Source organism: Haemaphysalis longicornis, unplaced genomic scaffold (genome assembly GCF_048455015.1).
Source record: "Haemaphysalis longicornis isolate Haplotype H1 unplaced genomic scaffold, Haemaphysalis longicornis Haplotype H1 scaffold_1, whole genome shotgun sequence".
NCBI classification, from domain to species: domain Eukaryota; kingdom Metazoa; phylum Arthropoda; class Arachnida; order Ixodida; family Ixodidae; genus Haemaphysalis; species Haemaphysalis longicornis.
This window is the reverse complement of record NW_027526203.1, coordinates 45,335,565-45,359,525: the sequence shown is the minus strand read 5'-3', so window position 1 is coordinate 45,359,525 and position 23,961 is coordinate 45,335,565. Positions and strand designations below refer to the sequence as shown.

The 23,961-nt window shown below is 46.1% G+C and overlaps 1 protein-coding gene across 1 annotated transcript in view; it reads left to right on the top strand.

Moving 5' to 3' along the window:
- LOC144176121 (endoplasmic reticulum transmembrane helix translocase-like) overlaps positions 1–18,224 on the top strand; it is a 141,554-nt gene extending 123,330 nt beyond the window's left edge. The window contains exons 23-24 of the mRNA XM_077705196.1: positions 13,947–14,090; positions 17,992–18,224. Coding sequence (XP_077561322.1) covers positions 13,947–14,090; positions 17,992–18,099 — 252 coding nt within the window. The 3' untranslated portion in view covers positions 18,100–18,224. The remainder of the gene's footprint in view (positions 1–13,946; positions 14,091–17,991) is intronic.
- The last annotated feature ends 5,737 nt before the right edge of the window (positions 18,225–23,961 follow it).

The following is a 23,961-nucleotide window of genomic DNA, read 5'->3' as shown; positions in this document are numbered from 1 at the left end:
CCATAATATTTTTTTTGTCAAAAGGCTCCTGGCATGTCAAATACCAAATAATGCGGTCAGCTTTGTAATCCGACAGCGTTGAGCGGTGATAATTACTTGAAAATGGCCCCAGCTATTCACTAATAATCTTTGGTTCGGACAAAGGGCAGCTTTATTCTCCCAAAGCTTATTTCTGATGGTCCCCCGCATGTCTAGCAAGTGTGCCTGACATTTTCAACCAGTTTCCAGCAGTTTCGGTTTCGTTTTTGCTTTGCGAAATTCATATTTGGCGCTACTACGCAGTTACCCAACTACAAGCTCATTTGCCATGGCGCCTCCGTTGCCCGCTACTGCTCCTCAAAACAAGCATGCCGCTCGCGCTTCCACTTTATCTACGCCTTGCTTCTGCAATAAGAGCTTTCGCTGAAAGTCAAACGATAACACCAAGTCGTCGGGTATCAGCTCAGACAAGGAGAACGCTTCCAATTGGCCTTGAACACCGCCAGCTGTTCACCAGCCAGTTTCGGTTTCATACGAGGGTATTTCCGGAGGTCTAGTGTCGCTTTTTAGTAGTACGGTCTATTCTGACACAGTCTCCAACATCCTTGTATTTGTTTCTTTCCGAAATTGTTAGGTGGCGCTGCAATGTAGTAGGCTCGTAGTGCTGAACTCTCTTCACAGCCCGACGGCGGCTTGGTGAAAGCTTGCTGGGCATGATTCTAGCGCATCGTACCTTATTTCTGCAAGCAGGGCTACCATAATGAGTCAGAACATGATAATAAACCGCAAATAAAAGTTCTGACTGATAAGTGATCATCAGAATGTCAACAAGCATAACCCAGAGTTTGGTTCTCAACTCCAAGCGGGTTTTCACATCGCTTGCTTGCCTTCAATGTTGTGCCGGTCATAATCATCGACAAGGCGTTTTTACATCACGTGGAGGCTAATTTGGGCCTTTAATAATGTCAAACCACCAGATTTCTTCTAGAGAACTATCCAAAATAGCAAAACTTGAAATAGAGGTTGGGCTTCACCACATGGCACGGGCACTACGCGGGCTAACATTTTCTTTTATATCTGACAAATTGTACTGCGAAACAATTTTTTTTCTAGGACGGGTTTTTGAAATGTCTACCTACGAAATGTATATTCTAAATTTTTTCTACTACTGGTGGTTTATTATACACAACTTACTTTTTTCTTATTTTCTTCGACGCAGGGACAAAAATTTCGAATTCGATAATTTTTTTTCGGAATCATTATTTAGGAAAACATTATTAAAACTGGTGTCATTGGAAAGCGCGTGGAATAATCTGCATTTTATGTCACTGCAATGTGTGCCTAACCAATATGTATAGCGCAAAAAAAATGTTTTGTTAGACCCTTCAAAATTGGTCAATTTCCCGCGGTAACGAAAGAAAAGCTTTTGTATAAGCACCTGGAATAACCATGCGCTGTGGGTTGAGCGGGAAGAACGCATCCGCTGCGAGATGACGACCATCGAAGCAACCGGCAGCGGCCACTGCCGCGCGATACCAAAACAAACAACATGGCGGCTGACGGAAACGGCGGCGTGCGAGATTTACTTCTCCCACCTCCCACCACTGCGTTCGGAAGTGTACTGAACAACGTGATACGATTTGGGCTATGTTAGCGCGGCGCATTGAATCAAGGGATTCGCTAATACACATTTTGTTTGTTAGAGACGAATAAAACGCTTCTTGACATGACGCGTATTTACACGCGATTCGTGCGCGTCGGCGTTGCGCGGGCGACTTTTTCACGTCCGCGTCGACAATTCCGCGCGCGGCAGCTTCTACTGCTGTTAAGTTATACCACGCGGCAGCAGGAGGTGCCTGACGACTTGCCCAATGGGGAGGTGCACTCTTCATGGTGGCAGTTGCCGGCTGGTGCCGCCGGAGATGTTTAGTCTTATCACGGTGGCGGATATTTGATTGGCGCTTTCCCTCGCGGCGCGGATAATGTTGTATAGTGTCGTTTTTGACCACATTATCAGATCCCTTCCTGCACAAACGTCTTCGTTTGTGCCTTCAGTGAAATCTTAGGGAGCGGTTAGAAGCGGTCGCTGGAGCTACGCGCACCTCTTCGCGGCTGGTGACGCCGCCATGTTGCCGCCGCCATGTTGCCGCCACCGCCGTAGCTCACGGCATGCGCGTGGTATTTGCGGCAGCGGCAGCGCGGCGCATTTTCGCGAGCAGAAAACGCCTCATGCGGTTCACACTGTAGACCATAACCATGGGAACGAGGGTGCAAAGCTGTCCCCACCTCGTAACACCCCCGATTTCTCGTTTCTCTTGCCGTTATTAGCGGTAGACGGTTCGACTTCGATTCCAAGTCGACCCCCCGACATTGGATTGTCAAATTTGAAAAAAAGGGTCGACCTACAATCGTGTAAATACGGTAGTTTTTGTGGTAAAATTGACTGGGAAGTTCGGTGTACATGTTTTGTTACAACTCGAAGTTGGGGCTTTAGACGAGGGTCTGCTCAGGGGTTGCCCCTTAGCGACTATTCAGTGTTGTTATATGGAGTGACTGTGCCTTTTCTGTGGTGCGTCGCTTCCACTGTACGAGGTGATGTGCGAAAGTTTTGTAGCTTTTGGCAGTACAAAGAGTGCACGCACAGTGAGCCGGTGGGGCCCTTTAGTGATCAGTCTCAAAGTCGCCTCAGACTCCCCGACGAGCAATCCAACATTCCTTTTTCACATACATTCATGCAGCGTGGAGAATCCTGGGACCGGCTGCAAACTATCTGTGGCGAGTCTGGGAGTGTACATCAAAGAGCCCCAGCATGTCGCATGACACTGTCCTGTATATATTAAGAGAAATGAGGGGATGTCAAACCAGTTTTGTGGCAGACCTGATTATCTAATTGTGCAATCTACGAGTTATTTGAATTTGATAGCCTATGTAACTAAAGTGATCAGTTAGGAGGCCTTCTTCAGCAATTAATAGTTGGAGTGTGTGAATGTTTGAAACTTTGAATGTTCGATGCGAATTATTTGTTATTCAATTCAACTAGAGAGAGAGAGAGAGAGAGAAAGTATATATATGCGGCGACTACGTGCTGGATGGGGTGGTTCCCTCTTCACGGGACGCTGCCTGGCCCCTGGAGATCAGGACGAGCTGGTCATCCAAGGCGGGGCTGGTTAGCAAGGTCTCCCATCGCTCATTTCGGGGTGTGGAATGGGTGGTGGAGCCTGGAGATCAGGACGAGCTGGTCTTCCAAGGCGGGGCTGGTTAGCAAGGTCTCCCATTGCTCATTACGGGGTGTGGAATGGGTGGTGGAGGGTTTGGGTAAGGGGTGGGGGGATTGTCTCGGTGAAATCGCACTCTCCGATGACATGCCGATGCATGCCCAATAGCCCGCAGAAGTTACACTCTTTTAGATGCGACTGCATCTCATTCACTCGCCTTGTCCCTCCATACGGCGTTGTTGTTGTCCGTCCACACCCCTCCCCCGTTCTCCTCGCCGCGCGAGCTGCACTCTCCGCCGCTCACCCCCTCTCCTTTCCGATAGCGAACACTCTCTTGTGAGGGGCATTAGATTGGATTGGATTGGATTGGATTGGATTAAAGTGGATTGTGTTGGATTGTGTTGCGTCATAGCCGCGGCAGGGGGTTCATGGCACGTTTCACGCGATGGGAGAATCAACCTGACGGAAACAACAATGGAACCCCCTATGCGTCGCATCTACACAGGGGTTCCCGCGATGTGAGGTGGGAGAAATTTTGTCGTATCTCTCTGGGTGTATTCTGCTTTGGAGGTAGGGGTGCGGGAAGGATCCTGCTTGTATTTTCCTATAGATCGTTTGCTGCGCTCTGCTGAGTGATTTGTGCAGGTCAGGGTACCGCCGTCTGCCTTCCCTGTAGTGGTTGGTGATGTCCTTGTAAGTCGTTATGGCCTGCGGCTCGTGCTCGTCTGCCCGGTGTTCAAGTGCTCAGGCGAGCTGGTGGGCGAGTTCGTTGCCCTCCAGCCCCGAGTGAGCCAGTGTCCATATCAGTCCGACTTTCTGCTCGGGTATGCGGCGTATTCCTCCCTCTAGTATTCTGAGTGCCGTCAGAGACACCTGCCCTTTTCTATAGTTAGCATATGCTTTTTGCGAGTCCGTGATTATTTTGCTCGCGTTAGGCAGCATGAGCGCCAAGGCTATTGCCGCCTCTTCCACTTCTTCCGGAAACGCCGTTTTGACAGAGGTGCACGTCACCAGCGCGTCTTGCGTCGTGACCGATATCACGGCTCATGTCGAAAACTTGGGTAGAGAGGCGTCCGTGTAGAAGGTGACCCCCGTTGGGTCTTCTTGTTCTTCCGCTTGTCTTAGCCTTTCGATAAGGGCTTGACCCTGGCCTCGCCTCTCTGCGCCCGTCGTTGCGACCCAGTCTCATGTTTCTGGGCAGGGGTTTGCTTTTGATTTTCTGAGCCCAAAGCTTGGGTAAAGGTCCCATTTCCTTGTGGTCAGCCTCTTGCCAGCCCAGCTTGGCCAGTACTATTCGGCCCGCCGAGGTTTGTCTGAGCCGCGCTCTCTGGGTAGACAGGTGGGCTTCTACCAATTCTTCCACCGTGTTGTGTTTGGCCATGCCTAGCAGTTTCTCGGTGGACGAGTGGCAATTGAAAGTTTTCTTATTCAAAATATTTGAACCCTCCAAAACTGAAAAGGAAGTGTTCAGAACGTGTCTCAGCTGCAGAGTCGCAAAGTATATGTACCACAAATGGTTGGTACTTTTGCGGAGGTCGCACTTACAATGGTCGCATTGATCACCTCCTCAGTCGCGGTATTTATCAGATAAGACTCGGACTGCTTACAGCCACTTGCCTAAGCACGGCTGTCGCTGCCACTAGATAGTATAATCTACCCAGCTGCTGTAGTCCAGGAGTAAAACACAAAGCAAGCGCGCTGCACCCTGACAGATCAAGCACGCACCGCACACCGCAGCAATCGCGTGCCAACGCTTCGCGGCAAAGCTGACTGCGGCACACTCATGGAAGTGTCAGCTTCCGTGGGTCAATAAGTAGTCTGTTCTCTTTAGCATACTCGCGGCTGTCACGTGGGCTCATAATGACTATGCAGTCGTTATAAATTTCCGGCTAAATTTTTGAGGCAAGATGGTCTCAAATATTTGAAGCAAAACTTGTTGAAGCAAGCTTGCCCAGAATGTTTGGTGCGCATGGCAGGCCAGTCCTGCAGCTGTGTTTGCATGTGTTGCTCCTCTGTAAAAGTCAACTTTGTGAATCGTTGTCAGAGTGTTTCTGCGTCAATCTATCATTGTCATGAAGGAAATACAGTGTTACCGTCGTTCGTGCAGCAGTAGTTAGGCGTCCACGTATCATAGTTGTGCAAAGCGATTGCAACTGCGGAGGCCACCGTAGCACTGATGGAGCCGTGTCGCAAGTCACGACTGTCAGCTAGTACAGTTAAACCTCGATGTAACTAAGTCCGTAAAATTCGTAATTTACTTTGTTACATTGAAATTTCGCTACATTGAAATTTGCGGTTATAATGAAGTGTTCATCGCATGAAGCATTTCTGGCAAACGAAAACGTGGCGTGCATACACAGCTGGCCCGCTGTTTCTGTTTCTGTCGGAGCTTAACTGTCTACGTGGGCATCAGCATGAACCGCATGGAGCGTTTTCACCCCGCAAAAACGTGCCTCGCAAGCCACAGGCACGCTGATGCAGCCGCGGAGACCACCCGCACTATGCGGGTCGCTCCAGCGACCACCTCTAACTGCTCACTGAAACCCCCATCTCAATATGTTCTTTTCTAAAATGTGCCTTTGCTTCCTTGAAGTGCGCTGGTAACCATGTTATAATTGCTGTTTTTTACCGTCCCCCCGATATGGGTTGCACGTTTTCGGATGAATTTTCCCGTGTTCTGGGCGATATTCATACCCGTTTTCCGAACGCTGTTATCATTTTCGTGATTTTAATTTTCCTACCATTAATTGGAGTGACCTTACCGTTCCACCAAGTGATGTTGAAGCGCACAAATTTTTGCAGAGTTGCCTTGACTTTTCTTTAACTCAACTAATAAGTTTTCCTACATGCTGCTCAGCAACAAGTTCGAATATCTTCGACCTAATTTTACCAAATGAATTCGATGCTTTCTCGAACATTAATATTTTTGATGGTATTTCCGACCATGCCATTATTACCGGAAACCTGATTCGCCCACTTGCCGAAAGAATAACAACTAACAAATCGATTAGGTGCTATAACAGAGGTAACTTTGATGGCATAAATAATGAATTAGCGGCCTTTTACGAAGAGTTCATACATGGTCACCTCCAGCGCACCACTCGAGAAAACTGGTTGCTATTAATAAATAAACTTACTGGTCTCATCAACAAATTCATACCTGTCATCACTGTGAGAACCCGAAGCACGGTTCCTTGGTTTACTCAGCAGCTCCGACGGTTGAACAACAAAAAAAAACGTTTATATAAACAGGCTGTCCAAACGGATACCTCTAACTCTTGGGCGAAATACAAAAAATGCGATAAAGAATATCAGTCGCTTTTAAAATCTACCCGCAGCCATTTCTTTAACCATGATTTATCATCTATACTTGCAAATAATCCACGCAGATTCTGGTGCGTTGTTAACCCCAAATGTTATCCTGATATAGACCTAAGCAATAACGATGGCGTTTCAGTTCCCACATCGCAATGCGCAGAGGTCTTAAACCAGGCGTTTTCCTCAGTTTTTACCAGAGAAGACGTTTCATCCGCTCCCATATTGCATAGTATCAACAGCACAGTCATGCCGGAGATTGTTATCAGTGAGGCGGGTATTCTGTCCCTTTTACAGAAACTAAAAATTTCTACCACCTCGGATAATATAGGCTTTAGTAATAAATCGTCAAATCTATATCATTCAGCATCACCCCCTTTTTATGCGCCCTCTTTTCACAGTCTTTGTTCTACCAGAACTCTACCTCAAGACTGGCTAACAGCTAAAGTCGTCCCCCTCTTCAAATCGGGTGACCGTTCCTCACCGCTAAATTACAGGCCCATTTCCTTAACCAGTCATTTGCAAACTCATGGAGCATATCATACACACTCAAGTCATAAACTATCTGGAAGGTCACAATATCATCTTCAATTTTCAGCACGGTTTTCGCAAGGGATTTTCATGCGACACCCAACTTGCCGGTTTTGTTCACGACCTTCATAAATCTATGGATGCTGGTTGCCAGGTCGACGCAATTTTCTTAGATTTCGCTAAAGCTTTTGACCGCGTTTCTCACCACAGATTACTACTAAAGCTAGAACAACTTAACAATCATCCTAACGTTCTTGCATGGATAAAAGCTTTTCTTTCCTCCAGGTCTCAATTCACCTTTGCTATGAATGTTTATTCTTCCTCTTTACCGGTAACATCTAATGTACCCCGAGGAAGTGTTCTTGGTCCTCTACTCTTCCTCGTTTATATTAATGATCTACCGAATTCTTTATCTTCACACGTTCGACTTTTCACGGACGACTGCGTAATATACCGTAACATTTCCTCTGATTCGGACCGCTTAGCTTTGCAATCTGACCTTAACAAAATTAATCATTGGTGTTCAACTTGGCTTATGTCGTTAAATGTTTCTAAAACAAAGTGTATGTCCTTTACTAACGCTGCTACCCATTTTCCTAGTCAATACTCGTTGAATAATATGACGCTTGAGTTAACATCTACTTACAAGTACCTCGGCCTCCACTTTCAATCAGATATATCATGGCACCATCATATAGAACTCACTCTTGCAGCTGCTAACCGGTCTCTCGGGTTATTGAAACGAAATCTTAAACAGGCTCCATCGCAGTTAAAAAAGCTTGCTTTTACCACTTTAATTCGCCCTAAAATAGAATATGCCAGTGCCATTTTGGATCCTCATCAAGCCTACATCGTATCAAATATTGAATCCTTGCAAAACCATGCTGCTCGTTTCATTTACTCAGATTATTCTTCTTATTCCTGCGTCACTAACTTAAAAAAACCGTGCTAAGCTAGAGGATTTGGCCCTTCGTCGGAAATATGCGCACTTATCACTTTTCCACAAACTTTACAATCACCCGTCATTACATGACAGTTTCTTTGAACCCCCCTGTTTCATCTTTCCACCCCGTGATCATCCTAACAAAGTTAAGCGCCCGCTATCTTGCACACTTCGTTTCGCTCAGTCATTCATCCCGCGCACTATTATTGAGTGGAACAGTTTACCCGCACACATTGCCACCGAGAAAGACTCGGCTAGGTTTTTAGAGCTCATGCGCGCTACGGTGACCAGCTAATTTTTTTTTTTTTTTTTGCTTTTGTTGTTCTGTTTTTGTTTCTCTTTTTTAACTTTTGTATAACGTCATGCAATTGCTGCCCGTATTCATGGTTTGCGTTTTTTTGCAGTTGTTACGTTTCATTGTATCTTGTTGTACAGCTTTTTTTTCTGTTTCTTTTTTTCTTTTTTTTGTTTACACACCATGTGGTATTGGCCCACCCCTATGTAATACCCTCTTCTAGAGGGCCTTTAGGGGTAACCTGAATAAATAAATAAATAAACTCGAGGGGCAAACGAGAGGGCCATGCGAGGAAAAACGCGGATAGCGCGGACGAAATTTTCACTGTAAAACGTCATACACGCCGCTTAAAAAAGCGCCCATCAAATATCTTTTGTAGTGGTAAGCCTAATCGTCTCTGGCACTGCCAGCCGGCATCCCGGAGCGCTTCGAAGCTCCCTTACATAGGGTGCGTGCCTCCCCATTGGTGAAACTGGTCAGGCTCCTCCCACTGCCGCGCGCAGCACGAGTCGCTTCCTGGCTGAGACAGAAGCCGCCGCTGGCATGCAATCGCGGACGCAGGCGTGAAAAATACGCGTGCGCAAGGCTCATAAAGATTTACAAATGCTTGCTGGAACAGTGGAACCCAATAAGCACGAGCGAACTCGAACGAAGGGCAAAGCAGCGGCATGCAGCGGCGGCCCCACCAGGTTACCACCGCAGAAGATATTTGATGGGTGCTTTTGTATGCGGCGCGTATAACATTTTGCAGTAAAATTTCGCCCACATTATCCGCGTTTTTTCTCGCATGCCCCTCTCGTTTGCCCCTCGAGTTGCGTTTCAGCGAGCGGTGAGAAGCATTCGCTGGAGCTACCAGCATCGGGTAGGTGGTCTCCACGGCTGCGTCAGCGCGCCTGTGGCTTGCGGGGCGCGTTTTTGCGGGAAGAAAACGCTCCATGCGGTTCACGCTGATGCCCACTAGACGATTAAGCTCCGACAGAAACAGAAACAGTGCGCCAACCGTGTATGCGCGCCACGCAGTTTGTAGGCAAGGAGCTGGCTCACGGACTCTGTGGCTCGCTGCATCAGCAACATTAGGCGGCCCGTGTCGCCGTTCGTGTTTTATTGAGACCCTGTTTCGGTTCTTGCGTCTCCCAAAATGTACTAATATAACTAAAATTTCGTGCCTAGTTCTCCATGAAAGTATGTTACATTGAAATTTCAGTAAACGGGACTTCGCTACACAGAGGGTGAAAATGCACGGTTTGCATACACTAAAGGAGGAGGAAGTCTCTTTATTGTGTCCAGAGGAAAGGCCTAGCTATGGCTGGTGTGCTTCAGACGACGGCCAGGATGTCTTGGCTCCTAGCAGCGTCTTCGGCCCTCTGGACGGCCCAACGCTGGATGGCAGGGCCCTCGCTAAGCAGCATGGTCTCCCACTGCTCTTTGGTGTTGATAATAAATGTTCCCTCTGTATTGCTGAAGTCTTTTCTTTGTATAGCAGGGCATTCCCAAAGCATGAGTGCCAAACTTGCAAGCTGGGGGCAGTGCTTACATTTACCGTCACGAATTTCTCGGTGGAAGTGCCTGTAGAGCCCTCGGTTCGGATATGAATTAGTCTGAAGACGCCTCCATGCAACTTCTTGTTTTTTGGTCAGCGAAGGGTCGGCTGCAGGGTACTTTTTCGCCTCTGTATTGGTCGAGCACGTCCCGGTAGGTGCACAGGCGATCCTTGGTGTTGTCGGCAGGGTGTAGGGCGGGTTGCAGGGGCTCTCGAAAGGTGAATGCTCAAAAATTCCGTGGTTTGTTACATCGAGGGTTTCATTACATTGAAGCTTGTTACATCAAAGTTTAACTGTAGAGGAATTACTACGGTCGGCTCTCGATAATTCAAAGTTGCTTAATTGGAATTTTTGGTAGATTGGAAGTGATGTTCTGGTCCCGGCAATTTTACATGCAATTTAATTTAATGCATGAAATCGCTCGGTAATTTGATGCAGAAACCCATTATATCGGTTAATTGGAAGTTATTTTCAATAAAAGCATCGAGGTGACTGTCATCTCTCAATAAAATTCAAAATTTTTAAGCGCCAAAACGATGACATGCTCTGTGCTACATTGGTGCCATCGCAACTGAGGCAGCCCAGTCGATAAAGCGGCAGTTCAGTTAGCGATATGAAAAAACACATTTAGATTCCTCATGTCTGTGCTGTGTCAGGAACTTGCCATAGAAATGTGGTTTGCTTTAATGTCACCTTGCTCGCACATTTTATGGATCCCCTTCCAGAACTAGTCTGATGTTAGGCCGCTATGACTTGGGTGACCAATTTTCTCCTCAGGAACCCAAAATTAATTTTGTTTGCTGCTTTCATTATGCCGGCATTATATATGCCCCGACTTTTATCCCATGGCTAAGGTTTGGTCACATCATGGCATTGTGGGTACCAGGTAAAAGCATTTCAATAGCCTTTTGTTGTCCCATATAAATGGGGCTTTTCGTAATGATGGGGCAAAACTGATAACCAGGTTGATGTCTGTGTCAAACAGCTGCAGTACTGCTGAGTGATATACTGCTGAGCCGACAGCTCGCACTTTTTGGTCCACACTGTAACCGGATTCAATCGTTATATCCGATATCGCGGCACTGGAGCATTGTAATAAGGAGTTAAGTTTACCATACAGATCTACTTACTACGTTTCTTCATCTGTTATCTGAAATTTCCTAACCTCAATGTGTAGCTTGCAATACCAGAGTTCAAATATAAACAGACGTCATGACGTCTGGAAAACACCTTATTTCCGTAATTATTACAAACTAAAAATGTCGGCCCATAACCTTCCATCGGTTTTAAACAAATATCAAAACATAGCCAAATTCTTACACAAACAAGTGCGACAAAATTTTTCAGATTTTTAGTATGATTACTTTTGATTACTTCTGTTTCCATAATTTGAGATTTGTTGTATACATATTTTGGCAATTATGTTTTGAATGACCTCTACAAAATGGTATTCCCATCTTGTTGTCAGTGTTTGGTGTGCTTTTGTGAATTTTTGAAAGTGTGTAAACCTTTTTCTTTGTTTTATTCTTGCAGTGCTATTTTGCTGTGTTCAAGTGGAAACTGGCATTTTTGTGATTATGCTTGTCACTGAGTCTTGTAGTGGTTTCTTCGGCTCCGTCAAGCTGGTTATGCAGCTTTTGCCCAGGAAACCACCCAGTTTTATCAGGAAATAAAAATTGATTGGATTTGATTTAGAAAGCATACAAAAGTGGACGGTGCCATAGTTGTTCATCGTTATATCCGATATACAGTAAAACCTCGCTACAGGAGACACTCAAGGGACCCGGGAATAATGTCTCTTGTAACCAAGGCCTCTTGTACGCGATGTTGCTAACATGGCAAACATAGGACAACCAATCAAGCCGGCCTCATTCAAATGTCCCTTGTAACCAAGTGTCTCTTGGAACAGTGTCTCTTGCAGCGAGTTTTTACTGTATCGTAACAAGTGGGCTCGACTGTGTCTGGGTCCCTCCGTAGCTCCTCCCTGTGGGTTGTGTGCAGCCTCTCTAGGATGTCACCGCATCTGGTTTCTGGGATTGGCGTCATCCGACCTGAGCCACTGCCAGGAAACAAGACTGGGCCTCCGTTTGGTCGTGTCACTTGAATGCTGATGTGCCATTAACATCCTGATAGCTATCTTCTTAGTGCTGGGTAATGTCGCGTCATTCCTGCCCATGTTATGTCACTGCGGCACAAAACGTGTCGTAGTTGTTTTTTCGGTTAAGTATGCATGGCTGGAATGGAGCGGAGGGAGTTGCCAAAGGCTCGTTCATTTAGGGCAGAACGTGGCAAGTAGAACTATTTTTGTTATTTATGGACCAGATTTAGTCAAATTAGGAGAATTTATGCAGTTAATTAACCTAATAACAAAACAAATCAGTTTAAGAATACAGTCTAATCCCGCTACAACGAAGTCCGCTTCAGCGAAATTTCTGTTTCAACGAACTATTTCCAATTCCCCGTCAGCTAGCCATAGAAGTCAATGCAACAAAGTCCTCGCCACAACGAACCATTTGTCTGGCTTGCTTTCGCTTCAACGAAATTTTCTATGATTTGGGCTGGGTTTGAACAATTATTTTACAATAAAATAAGCATAGCGCCAGCTATCTGTAACTTCTTATACATTCAGGACGCTTAGTTTCACCGAAAACCTGCGCCGTGCGCCCAGACGGCCACCCAAAACAAAAACAAACTCTTAGGTGGACGCCATTGTTTGATGGTGATAACAATGGGGTAATCAGTCTTTACATGAGGCGCAAGCCGGGTTCGCCAAGCCGGAGCTATAGCCAATCCGTATCCAGTTGAAATCGCAGGAATATGGCACAGCGCCGTCATGCAGAGTCATGCGCCATCATGTATGTGTTGTGGGCAGCTGTCCTTGCAGTTTTCCTTCTACAATTCTTCAAAGTCAAAAGCAGAAATAATGGTTTCGTGTTTAGTCTTGAACCCGCGTCATCCTATCCTATCTTGGTCACGAGCGCACAGTTGCCTTAAATGCACGCGCGCGCGGCTTTCCTGCCAAGGTCAGTTGCTGCCATGCATAGTCAGAGGATAAGGTAACGGCGCTGTTCCTGCCACAAGCGAGATGGGGGCTTCCAACCGCCTAGCAGCTATCTGCAAGTAATCAGCTCGGTGGAAACGCCTTGTTGTGCAGCAATACGCTTTGCGCCTGCATTTCTTCACCTCTCCCCTCCTCCTCAGTATCGTGCTCTTTGCGTGCTGGTAAAAAAACAAATAGTCACTGGTATGTTTGTTATCTGAATAAACCCGATGTTACTGCGCATCACTCCTTTTTCTAAACATTGTATTATGCTGCCAATGATGCGGAAATATCCGGGGCCATTTTTCTTGCCCTTCCGTGCTGTGTTGGGGCAGATTTCGCCTCAACGAATTTTCGCTTCAACAAAAATTTTTGCACATCCCGTCAATTTTGTTGTAGTGGGATTCGACTGTATCTTCTATGCCTTTTGAGTTACCAGACTAATTACCTTCAGAAAGTCACCCCAAGATTAATTAACTAATTAGGCAAGAACTCAACAAGATTTTTATGACAGCGTGATCAGGAAGGTCTATTCTGTGCAAGGGAACTATTAGATTATTGCTTTATTTCCTTTAGGTATACAAAAAGAAAGACGGAATCTTCACTTTCTTTTTGAAATGAAACAATTTCTGATTTCGAAAGGAAGCTGGTCTTTATACCTAAGGACATCATGCAATGATGTTATAGCTTCCTTGCACAGAATAGGCATTTCTGATCACACTGGCATCAAAATCTTGTTGGCTTCTTGTGTATTTAGTTAATTATGCTGAATGCAAGTTTTGGGTAATTAGTCTTCTAACTTAAAAAGTATAGAAGGGATCTTTGCACCGATTTCAGTTTTGTTGTTAGAATGGTTAGTTACATAAATGCTCCTATTTTGATTCAATTTGGTGCATAAATAAAAAAAGTCATTTTACTTGCCACGTCTCACATGGAACCAAGTGCCCCTTCAACCCAATGGTTGTTCCCATCTGGAGCCGGTACTCGGGGACGCTGGTAATTGGAGGGGGCCCACGGTATTTCCGGGGCAGTGCGATATTTTCCTGTGCGCTGTTGGTGACGGGCTGGGATTGTGGCGGGTTCCCAGGGCTACCCCTTCATGGAGAGCTTGACGGAGAACAAGCCGCTGCTGTACAGCCTGCTTGTGTCGGGCGTCTCGGTCGTCGGCCTCGTCGCCGGAGTTGCACCCGATGTGGCCAAGCAGTTTGAGATCGTCCCCTTCCCCTCCAGTGTGAGTCTTCCTCCGTTGGTGCTGCATCTCGTGGCAACTCCTTGTGGCTTTTGCTGCTTGGATTGGATTGATTTTTGCCATCTAGTTTGGGTGGTGGATGGGTTTCAGCAAGTGTTTAAAAGCCATGTGCGCGAAGTAAGCGCTTGTTCTGCCCAAGGAAGCGGTTGCTTTTTCACGGCGCACATGACATTATGCAGTTGTCGTTTTTTTTGAAAAGTGCTTTTGCCACAGTAATTGTCGTATTTTTGTGCTTCAAAGTGCACATAACAGATAGAGTGGAAACCGCTTATTGCGTATACCATGGGAGCCGCAAAAATAAGCACTATAAGTGGTGCTGCACTATGAACAAAACATGCACAAATTTAACCACATCACAACCTACCTCTCCAGTTATTTATTGTTTATCACTCAAACGCATGGCACTTAAAAAACAGAGTCTTTTTTCTTTTTTTTTCCTCACATCAGCCACAGGGTCTTACAAACCACTTAAACAGCAAGCGGGGCTTTCACATTCCTTTTGTTTGTGTTTTGGGCAAGGACAGGTGCATAAGAATGCAAACAGGATTTCTCTTTCTTTTTTCTTTTTTTTAACTACACCTTGCGTTTGCAATGCCGAAGGCAGTTGCATGTCAACATAATGTATCGGTAGTGGAAATCTCCGGTGTTGCGACCGGGCTCACTATCTCCAGATGCTCGAAACGGAAAAACGTGGTTGCTTATCACAAGGTTCTAATCACAACTTACCATGGTTGGAAGGGCGGGGTTGGAAGCTCGCTATTTTCAGAAGTATGCCGAGAGCAAGGACAGTTCTAATTATCATGCTAGTTCAAATGGAACACGCAAACTAAAGGGTGCCTTTTCTTTTTTAATTTATTTTCATTGTCTAAGTTAGAGCTGAGAAGCGTGCGCACGTGCTGCGTCAGCAGGCTGAATCCTCTTTTTTTATTCTTCTTCCCCCCCCCCCCCCCCCCAACCCTAAAACGATGCCACAGCTGCGCCGATCGATCAGCGGACCCGCCAAAAAAGCCACACTAAGCAGTATTGTGCTTCACGCAACCACATTATAAACAGTATGCTTATGCATTGAGTTCTATGGGAGGCCTACCTGTGGCCAGGAAAACCCACGTCATATCCGGCACCGCACTATAAGCGGTTACGTTATAAATGGTCTACACTGTATAATGCTTTTTTTTTTCTTGCGCTATGGTGAAGTTGGGGGGACTGCTGATCTCCTGGGCTTTGTGCCAAAGGCCCGCTTCCCAAGGCGCCACCATAGGGAGTCTAGGGAAGAGGGCCTGCCTGCATGGAGGCTGCCTCGGTTCATAGCTCTTGTACCACCACAGTTGGTACTGCATGGCGGTTATCACAACGCAGTTCAGCCATTCGTTGCAGGGCACAAGTTTTTAGTAACTTGGTAAACTTCTTTTTTTTTTGTAAGTGTATCGAGGTTCCTTCCTGGGGTTATACTCCTCATGGGTGCATTGCGTGTTTGATGTTCCCCAGAATAGTTTTGGTCTGGGGAAGTATTGGAGCTGGAACAACCAGAGGGTGGCCTTGCAGTTCAAACAGTAGCAAGTATTCTGAAAATCTCACTCTTTCGAGAACAGGTGTGTCAGGTAACCCTCTCCATGTGCACGTTGAAGATTAACACGAAAAAGTTTGTTAGTAGAGACATTCGGTCACATATTGATAGTGGGTGACAATTTGGAAGCTGGGCGAGTTGGCATGCCATAACTGGAAAATAGCACAAACGGACCAATACACGAGAGCATGGAAGACAGTGTCGTGTTTGTGTTGGCCTTCCTCTCGTGTATTCACCCATCTGTGCTGTTTTCCAGTTTTCGTGGAATGTCTTCTCTTCCCAACTGTCTCCTCTGGAGGCTGTTGGGATCAATTGTGTTGTCTAAAACTGTGCTTTGGCTGCTTCCTAGCAAGACTGGTTTTGAATGGATGGTTGAGCAGTACGAAAACCAAGACTCACAGGAGTGCTTCTTCCATCCTTGTTGCCAGTGATATATTTGAAGATGGCTGGGCAGTAGGCGGGACTATTGCGAACAAAAGTAGGCCATCAATCCCGCAAAGAACAAGCCGTACTGCCCGAGCCGTTTGCCCAGAACAAACTGATGTTTATTTACTTTTTCCATAACCACCTGCGGCTTTGCCAGGCATGCACAGAACTCTCAGCATTGCGTGTGGACGCTGTTCTTTCGCTGACATTGTAAATGGGTATGTATTAGGGGGAAAAAACTGTCGAGTGGTCTAACATTTCACAGCTGGCTGTCTTGGCTGGTGTGTGTGTGTGTGTGTGTGTGTGTGTGCGTGTGCGTGTGCGTGCTTGCGCGCGCGTGCGCGTGTTCGTGCTAAGCCTTATCCCTTTGCGATACGCACTAGGATGTAGCCGTCAGAAAAATTTGAAACTGCCTGTGTATGTTTTTGATAACCAAAATTTCACTTAAAAACAATAAACATTCGATCTCATAAGTAGTTAATAAATTTCGTCGTGTCCTAATCATAAACACGCTTTCGTAAACGTCACCACCGTTTCCTAGAAAACGTATACACACTATTGTGATCTGTAGCCCTTGTATATTAAAGTAGCAGCTTCAGTTTTGCTTTAATAAACGCTTTAAATAGATAGAAAATTTAAAACCAGGGACACCTACGTGACATGCCGAGCATTTGGTGAATCAAGTGGGTGTTCTTGAACCCCGCTGAACTGCTTAGCCAGCATTCGCATTTCCCGCCATAGATCCGGAAGTGCGAATGCTGGCTGAGTGGTTCAAGTGGGGATGGCGATAATTGTAACTAGAGCCCCTAGCTTTCCGTGATTCCGCAATTCCGCAAAAAATCGTGGAATTAAAGTGTTTTCGCGGAATTCCAAAAAAAAAAAAAACGTCAAAAGTGTGGTGCTATGTCCCCAAAACGATATATTCGGTGAAATGTGACGGAAAAGTGGTATTTTCTATTAGTAATAGCAAAATGGTTTCTATTAATTGTCTGCAACGTTTTTACTGTTGAAAATTTAAATTTGCATCTGCGTATTCCTGCCTTATCAAATAATAAAAGTGTCTAGTTGGCGCAGCCTCCACCCGAATCAAGGGGCTTAGCCATAGCCACAGAAAGAGAACACTGCACACGACAAGGCCCGTCAGATTATAAAAACAAATGAAGGGTGCAGTGAGAAAAGCGGCTAGCAAGGCACTAGTATACTTGGAGAACTCTTACACTTGGAAGTTCTTCAAGAGTGTGAGGTGCTTGGATCCCCAGCAAGTTGGGTGTCTCTCAGAGTAGATATCAAATTTTGGGGCTGTTCCTGGATTTATAGCCCTAGCTACTAAATGGCAAGTGTACCTGAAGTCTGCCCAAGACCTCAAGTCTAGTGACAGGGACTTAGCACCATTTCTTTCTAAACAAGAAAGGCCACCAGGTGGAGATTTTGATGTCCTGGCTTTCTGGGCTAGGATGGAACACCTGAGTCCAACACTTTCTTCCATTGCCCTTAAATACCTGTTGGTGCCAATCAACTCTGTTGACAGAGAAAAGTCGTTCAGTCGCTATGGTGTCATCGTGCTATTCTCTTGGTGAAGAAAGCACAAAGCATCACCAGATGCTCAGCCACAACAGCTTTCTTCAGTTGTAAATAAAATCTAGCATGTTAGGAGTCTGAAGTGTCTACGTAATAAATGAACTGTTACATTACCTTATGCCGTTTCAATGTTGTCACGGAATTTTGCAGATTTCCCTATCTAGAATCGCAGAATTTGAAATGTTCCACTGCAAAAAGTAAGGGGCTCTAATTGTAACTCACAAAAATGCCCTTAAAAGTCGCGTGTACAATTGTACACGCCGCGTCGCAAAGGGTTACAATTTCCCCTTGTGTGTGCCTCTCTTGTCTCCCCAGATGCAGTGGATCATCCTGCAAGTTCTGGCATTCGACCTGGTGTGCGCCTTTGTTGTCGACCGTGCCTGCCTCTTCCTCTTCGGCAGGGCGAAGCTGCGGAACTCGTGATGTGTGTGTTGTGCTCCTCCACTGCCTGCGTTGCGCTGTGTTACTCCGTGCGTGGCTACGGAGACGACGGAGAGAGAGAGAGAGAGGTTTATTTAAAAGCCGACCATTGTTTCCTCCTTGAACAAGCGTGTCCTGTCTGCCCGCCTCCTCCCGCCTGGGTGATGGCACACGTGGGGCAACAATTCCACCACACGGCAAGGGGAGAGGGACTGCAAAGAGCGGAGACGTGGGGAGACAGGGAGGGAGCCAAGGGGGAGAGAGGTTACTTGCAACAGTGGAGCTATCAGGGAAGCTGGTTTGAGGTTTCAGTGGAAAATTTTACACTATGGTGATCTACGATTCTGTAGAGCGTAGACGTCTTGTAGACGTCTACAAGACAGCTTGCTGCAACGGGTGCCCCATTTATTCTGGACTCCGGCTCAGGCTCCCCCATGACCATCGCGGCAGATGGTGGTGATGGTGTACCGCAGGTGTTGCAGTGGTGATGATAATGTTGCCACTGCAGGCCCTTAATGCAGAGCATGTTGGAGAGAGAGGAGGAAAAGAGGGCAGCTGAATGGTTGTGTGCAGGTTGTGCCTCTCTTTGGATGTGTGGGAGTGTCCAGTGCTGTCAGTAATGTGTGAAGGTTCTGTCGCACGGTACTCGCCCACGAACGTGTCAGGGTGCAGTGTACACATCTGAGTATTGGGGTGTGCTTGGATCTTAAAGGGGCCATGAAGACAAAATAAAAGTCAACTTTATTCGAAAGATTTCGTGTGCTATAGTGCCCCCAGCGCTTGTCAGGAAGCAAACGATGCTTTTTATTCACTGCGAAATTAATTTGAGCTAAAATTTTGATTTTCGCGCCAAAACGTGTTTGAACGACGCTTCCAATGACATCATAAGAACAGGTCTTTCAGCTAAACTTGGTGTGGAGCAAAAATTTTCTTACTGTTAGTCCTAGATGGCGTCACCAAACCGCGGCGAGCCATTTTCTGCCTTTGGTTTGTTTGTGATCGTATATAAACCTGGCTCGCTCTTGTTGATGGAGAAAATAATCGTTTCATGAAACATGGTGCTCGCTCGACAAATATGGTCCTGTAAGACGCCGTTGCTTGCGTCAATCGGCCAGTGTCATCTGAGACTACCCCAAAGCCCCGCAGTGCTGTGCATCTGAACGAAGCATAGTGTGTGGAGTACCAACAGCATTACGCATTGGTACTTCTTTGTTTACTTGTGCTTTCATAACTTCCACTTTTTGTCCCACCATTTTTACTGATGTAAAAAGAATGTGCCCTAAATTTAAGCACAAATAGCTCATTCGGCAAGCTTATAAGTTCTGCCTAATTTGCGCTTGCTTTTTCGGGCTCCGCCAATCGCAGAGCTGGCTCGAATGACATCATAGGTTCTGTGCGGGAAATGAGCTAGTGGGTCGCATGGCCATTCCCTTTTTTCCTAATTACACAGCTTATTTGAGCGAACTTTATGTTAAAAGTGGTGCCAGCATGATTCTAACGAGGCAATCTTTTGAATGAACCACACTTGCATTTTGTCTTCATGGCCCCTTTAAAGGCCAGCTGCACTGAAAATTTCGACCTCTTGAAAACCCTATTTTCGTATAGTCTGCTTAAAAAGAAAGCAACATGCAAAATACAACAGCTGAACTATGTGCATAGACGCCGCAAGCGGTCAGCAAAAATTCGCGATTTTGAAACCGAAACTGAGGAGAGCGCGACCATTGTAGCGACGTTGCGGCCGGACGGTCACCAGCTGGGGAGAAAGTCTGCGCGCAAGCTCTACGCACGCACGGGGCAGCAAGTGGGTGGAGTGTTCGCAGCAGAGCTCGACCAGTTCTCCAGCTGCGTGGCTGGCCAGAGGAAGAAGCCCCCGTCGGCTGGAACGTCACAGGCGCGTCATGGCTGTTCACGCGATCCGCCGGCAGGTGCAGCGTGATCTGTGGTGGAGCTTTTTTAAGCGCTTCCGACTGATTAACGAGGCATTTCACGGGACTACCACTTGTGTCCCAGCTGATTTGGGGGTACTTACTACGCATTGAAAATAAATTTGGTCAAGGTGAAATTTGAGTGCAGTTGGCCTTCAAGGGGAGACGCAGGTCTTGGAATCCCGAAATTTGACCAAAAAATCGATTTTTCAAAACTGCCATTTTCAGCAAGTAGAGCTATTTTCCTTCCTGTCAGCCAAATATCCAGACCGAGGAGTACATATTTGAGCCATAATATCAATTTATAGCACCGACAACCGCTAAAATCAGCCAGTATTCGATGCGAAAATAGCATTTTTTTGACGACTTGCCGATCAGGTTCTACATGTGCTATGGCGTCCATCTTGGTCTCATTCGGAAGTGCGTCTTTCCGTTTTCAAATCCTGCCAGAACCGCTTCCTTTCATCTATTGGTTGTGAGTATAACCGGGGTAGAAAAAAGAGTGAACGCGCCGCTTAATTGGCTACTGACTGCATGTGACCACAGGGCGCAATCTGATTGGCTGGGCGCCGTGGGTCGTCTGCTCGCCACACTAATCACAGAGCAACGGCTCATGTACTCGTCTATGCAACAACCAGCAAAATCCCCGCACGGCATAAAAATAAAGTAAAGATTTCTATCGCTAACCGAAAGGATGAACGAACAGTATTAGAAAGCACCTGGAATACGCTTTTCTGCGTGTCTGGCGGCAACTTACCGTGAGAACGGCGCCGAGACAGAGGAACAGTATTAGAAAGCACCCGGAATACGCTTTTCTGCGTGTCTGGCGGCAACTTATCGTGAGAACGGCACCGAGACAGAGGTGGTAGGCTTCGTGCACCCACGGGCTGCCGAGACTATAGCGTTAGCGATATGATTACGCCTGAGGGTGCACTAACGTGCACCTATTTTTAGATCAACAGCAAATAGAAAGAAAATATATGATAAAGTGGAGGATGCCACTTGCCGACGACGCAAGGGAATTGTGTTCATTCTGTTTTCAACGATGACGCGGCGGGTCGGCCTGCTTCCCAGCGCACGCTTCTTCATCGGCAGGTTACCATATAGATGAGCGATTTGAGAATGATAAAGGCTCGCACTGTGCACAATGAGCAGGGGTGACGTTATACTATAAGAGTAGATTGAATTGAAAATGTGGTTATCCCACCTAGCCAAGCGCATGCACGTCACAGAACGGTGGAGTGCATTGCAACTCATTTCACGCGATGCGATGGAGCCGATTTTATTGCAACAAATGGAGCGGTAGCATAACAGAATAAACTTTTACAGCTGTGGTGCACAGTCAGCACCTCAGCCCTGGTCGCCAAAGAGTGATGCAACGATTGCAACGGTCTGGATTTGCTTTTAAGTTTTTCTGCCCAGTGCCATCTGTAGACAGAGAATTTCATAATTTTCACATCAACTGATTTCAGCAAACTTGGTATGCTCGTGTTGAGCGAAAAGCGAGCTACATTTTAAAACCTTTCTTTTTTTTCACATGCTCAATAGATAAATCTGTCACTTGCAGTAAAACTTCAACTGCAATTTTCTCGGCTTCCCTTTTTTCGCATATGTGCCTCGCCTTACAGACCTTTTCAGGTAGTTTTTTTCAAAGGATTTCTACAAACGTTGTACCGTTGAGTTCGGGATAAAATGGAACTGCATGCTGATGCTATTTTAATTGGCCCATTATGCCCCAAATAAATGTTATGAGTAATAATATGAGCTCATTAAGTTTTCTGAAAACTGTACTTAACATAGACTAATTTTATCCAATCAGCTAGCTTTACTGGAATATAAATAGCATCATCATGCATGGCAGGTCTTAGGCTACACATCCATAGCATTTATTTTCAAAAAATTGGAGTAAAAAGATAACTCACAAAATAATTATTCCACTTGAAAACCAAATAAATATTTGAAGTGAGGAGGACAAAACACATGTGCACAGTGATTTTCATTATCACAGACCAATTAATAAAAAAGTTCATTTAAGACTAGCATCTTAGCCAAGGCTCGGAGCTGCATTAGCCACAGAAGCAGGCTTCAGCTTCTCAAGAGTGATGACGTCAGGGTAGTAGTCATGTCCGCTGGATTTTCTCTGGGCTGATCAGCCTGTCAGTCAAGGATTACCCCATCACCGAGCTTTACAAAATTGCTAGTTTTGCTTTTCAGGGTGCGTTATTGTGTCGTATGGGAAAACGTGGGGCCCTGGCTTTCAATTCGAAATATCTGCATAGTTGTTGCAATGTATACTGCCACTCATCTCTAAGGTCTGCGTGGTAGGTTGAAAGCCTTTTGTGGGTTTGAATCAACTTACCCCTGGCATTTTTCGTCCTCATCCTTTTGTACCTGGTCTAGAAGGGGCCAATACTGCGAGCCAAAACCCCGACCAGCAGGCATTTGGGCTGGATGGGGTCGAGTGATTTTTGCCAGTGCAAAGAGGACAAGAGCACAAGGAGAGCTGACGCTTGGCCAGGGCAGGCACTGGGCCAAGCGCTCAGAAATTGGAAAAAAGCTGGAGCATAGAAGGGCTTTTCGGATTTTGCAATATCATGCTTAACCGACATTTTTCTACATTCTAGTGTCTATTCTGGTAGGGGGTTTATGTTATGTCTCTACTTTTCGTTTGCAAGATCGCATAAGAACAAATGTGTGTGCAACACATTTCTTAAATGGACACTGACCCGCCACGGTGGCTCAGTGCCTAAGGCGTTGCGCTGCTGAGCCCGAGGTCGCGGGTTCGATTCCCGGCCGCGGCGGCAGCTTTTCTGGGGGAGGCGAAAAGCAAAACCGCCCGTGTGTACGAGATTTCGGCACACGTTAAAGATCCCCAGGTGGTCAAAATGAATCTGGAGCCCTCCACTACGGCGCGCCTCATCGCCTGCGTTGCGTCGGCACGTTAAACCCTATAATCAATCAATCAATCAATCAATTAAAGAGACACATAAGTGGTTTGTAAACATTGCAGGATTACAAGCTCAAATTGTAGTCTGGAATAGGCCATGTTTTGAACACACTCGCTGCGTTTACACGACTTCAATTCGAAAATGCTGTCGTCCTCTGTGCATTCTCTTTGCCAATTTCCTATGACGTTTCGTGTGACAACAAAACAAGATGGCATGGCTTGACTATGCTACTGCATGGCTCGCCGACCCTCTGACAAAATCACGTCAGCCCAACGTTTAGTCAGCTGGCGGCCGGCTGGTAGTCACAGTTCATTTGCTCAGTTCAATTGAAACTGAGCCACGGCACGTTTGTGCCAAAAAGAATGTGCCTTTAGTTCGTTAGTTTGTAGACTGTATCAAGCTCTAAGTCCAAGTCGCTCCACACAATCGCACATGTGACGCTTCCCTGACTGGTACACTAGTAGAACAATCAAAGGCCAATTGAAGGCGGGAGAAGAGCCAGCGAAGTTAATATAAGTACGAAGAATTAAAATCAACTGAAACTTTATTGTACAGCGTAAAACCAAGGTGCAGGAAGCACGTTTTTCATTGGGTGAACTAGCACAGCCGTCAGCAGCATGGCCACACATCTGCGAACTCTTTTCCATCTAAGGAATGCAGTCGCTAGACATGAGATATTGTGGGAATTTGGGGGATGCTTATTGCATGAGCGCTATACTAGAAATAGTAGTCTAAGCTGTCTAAGCTGCTTGAAATGCTAAAACTAAATAAAAATGTAAACTGGCCATACATTATATTTCAGCCCCTGGCATCGCTGGCTTATGGCCGGCCGAGTGGTCTGGAGTACTAGGTAGCAAGTCGCAAGTTCAAATCCCCGATGGTGCATTTTTCTTTTAGGTTGATTTATTTGTTTTTGGGCAATGTTTTCTATACTGAATTCACCATTTTTGCGTTCTAACGTTTACAGCTCCATGAGCGGGTTCGCAAAACAT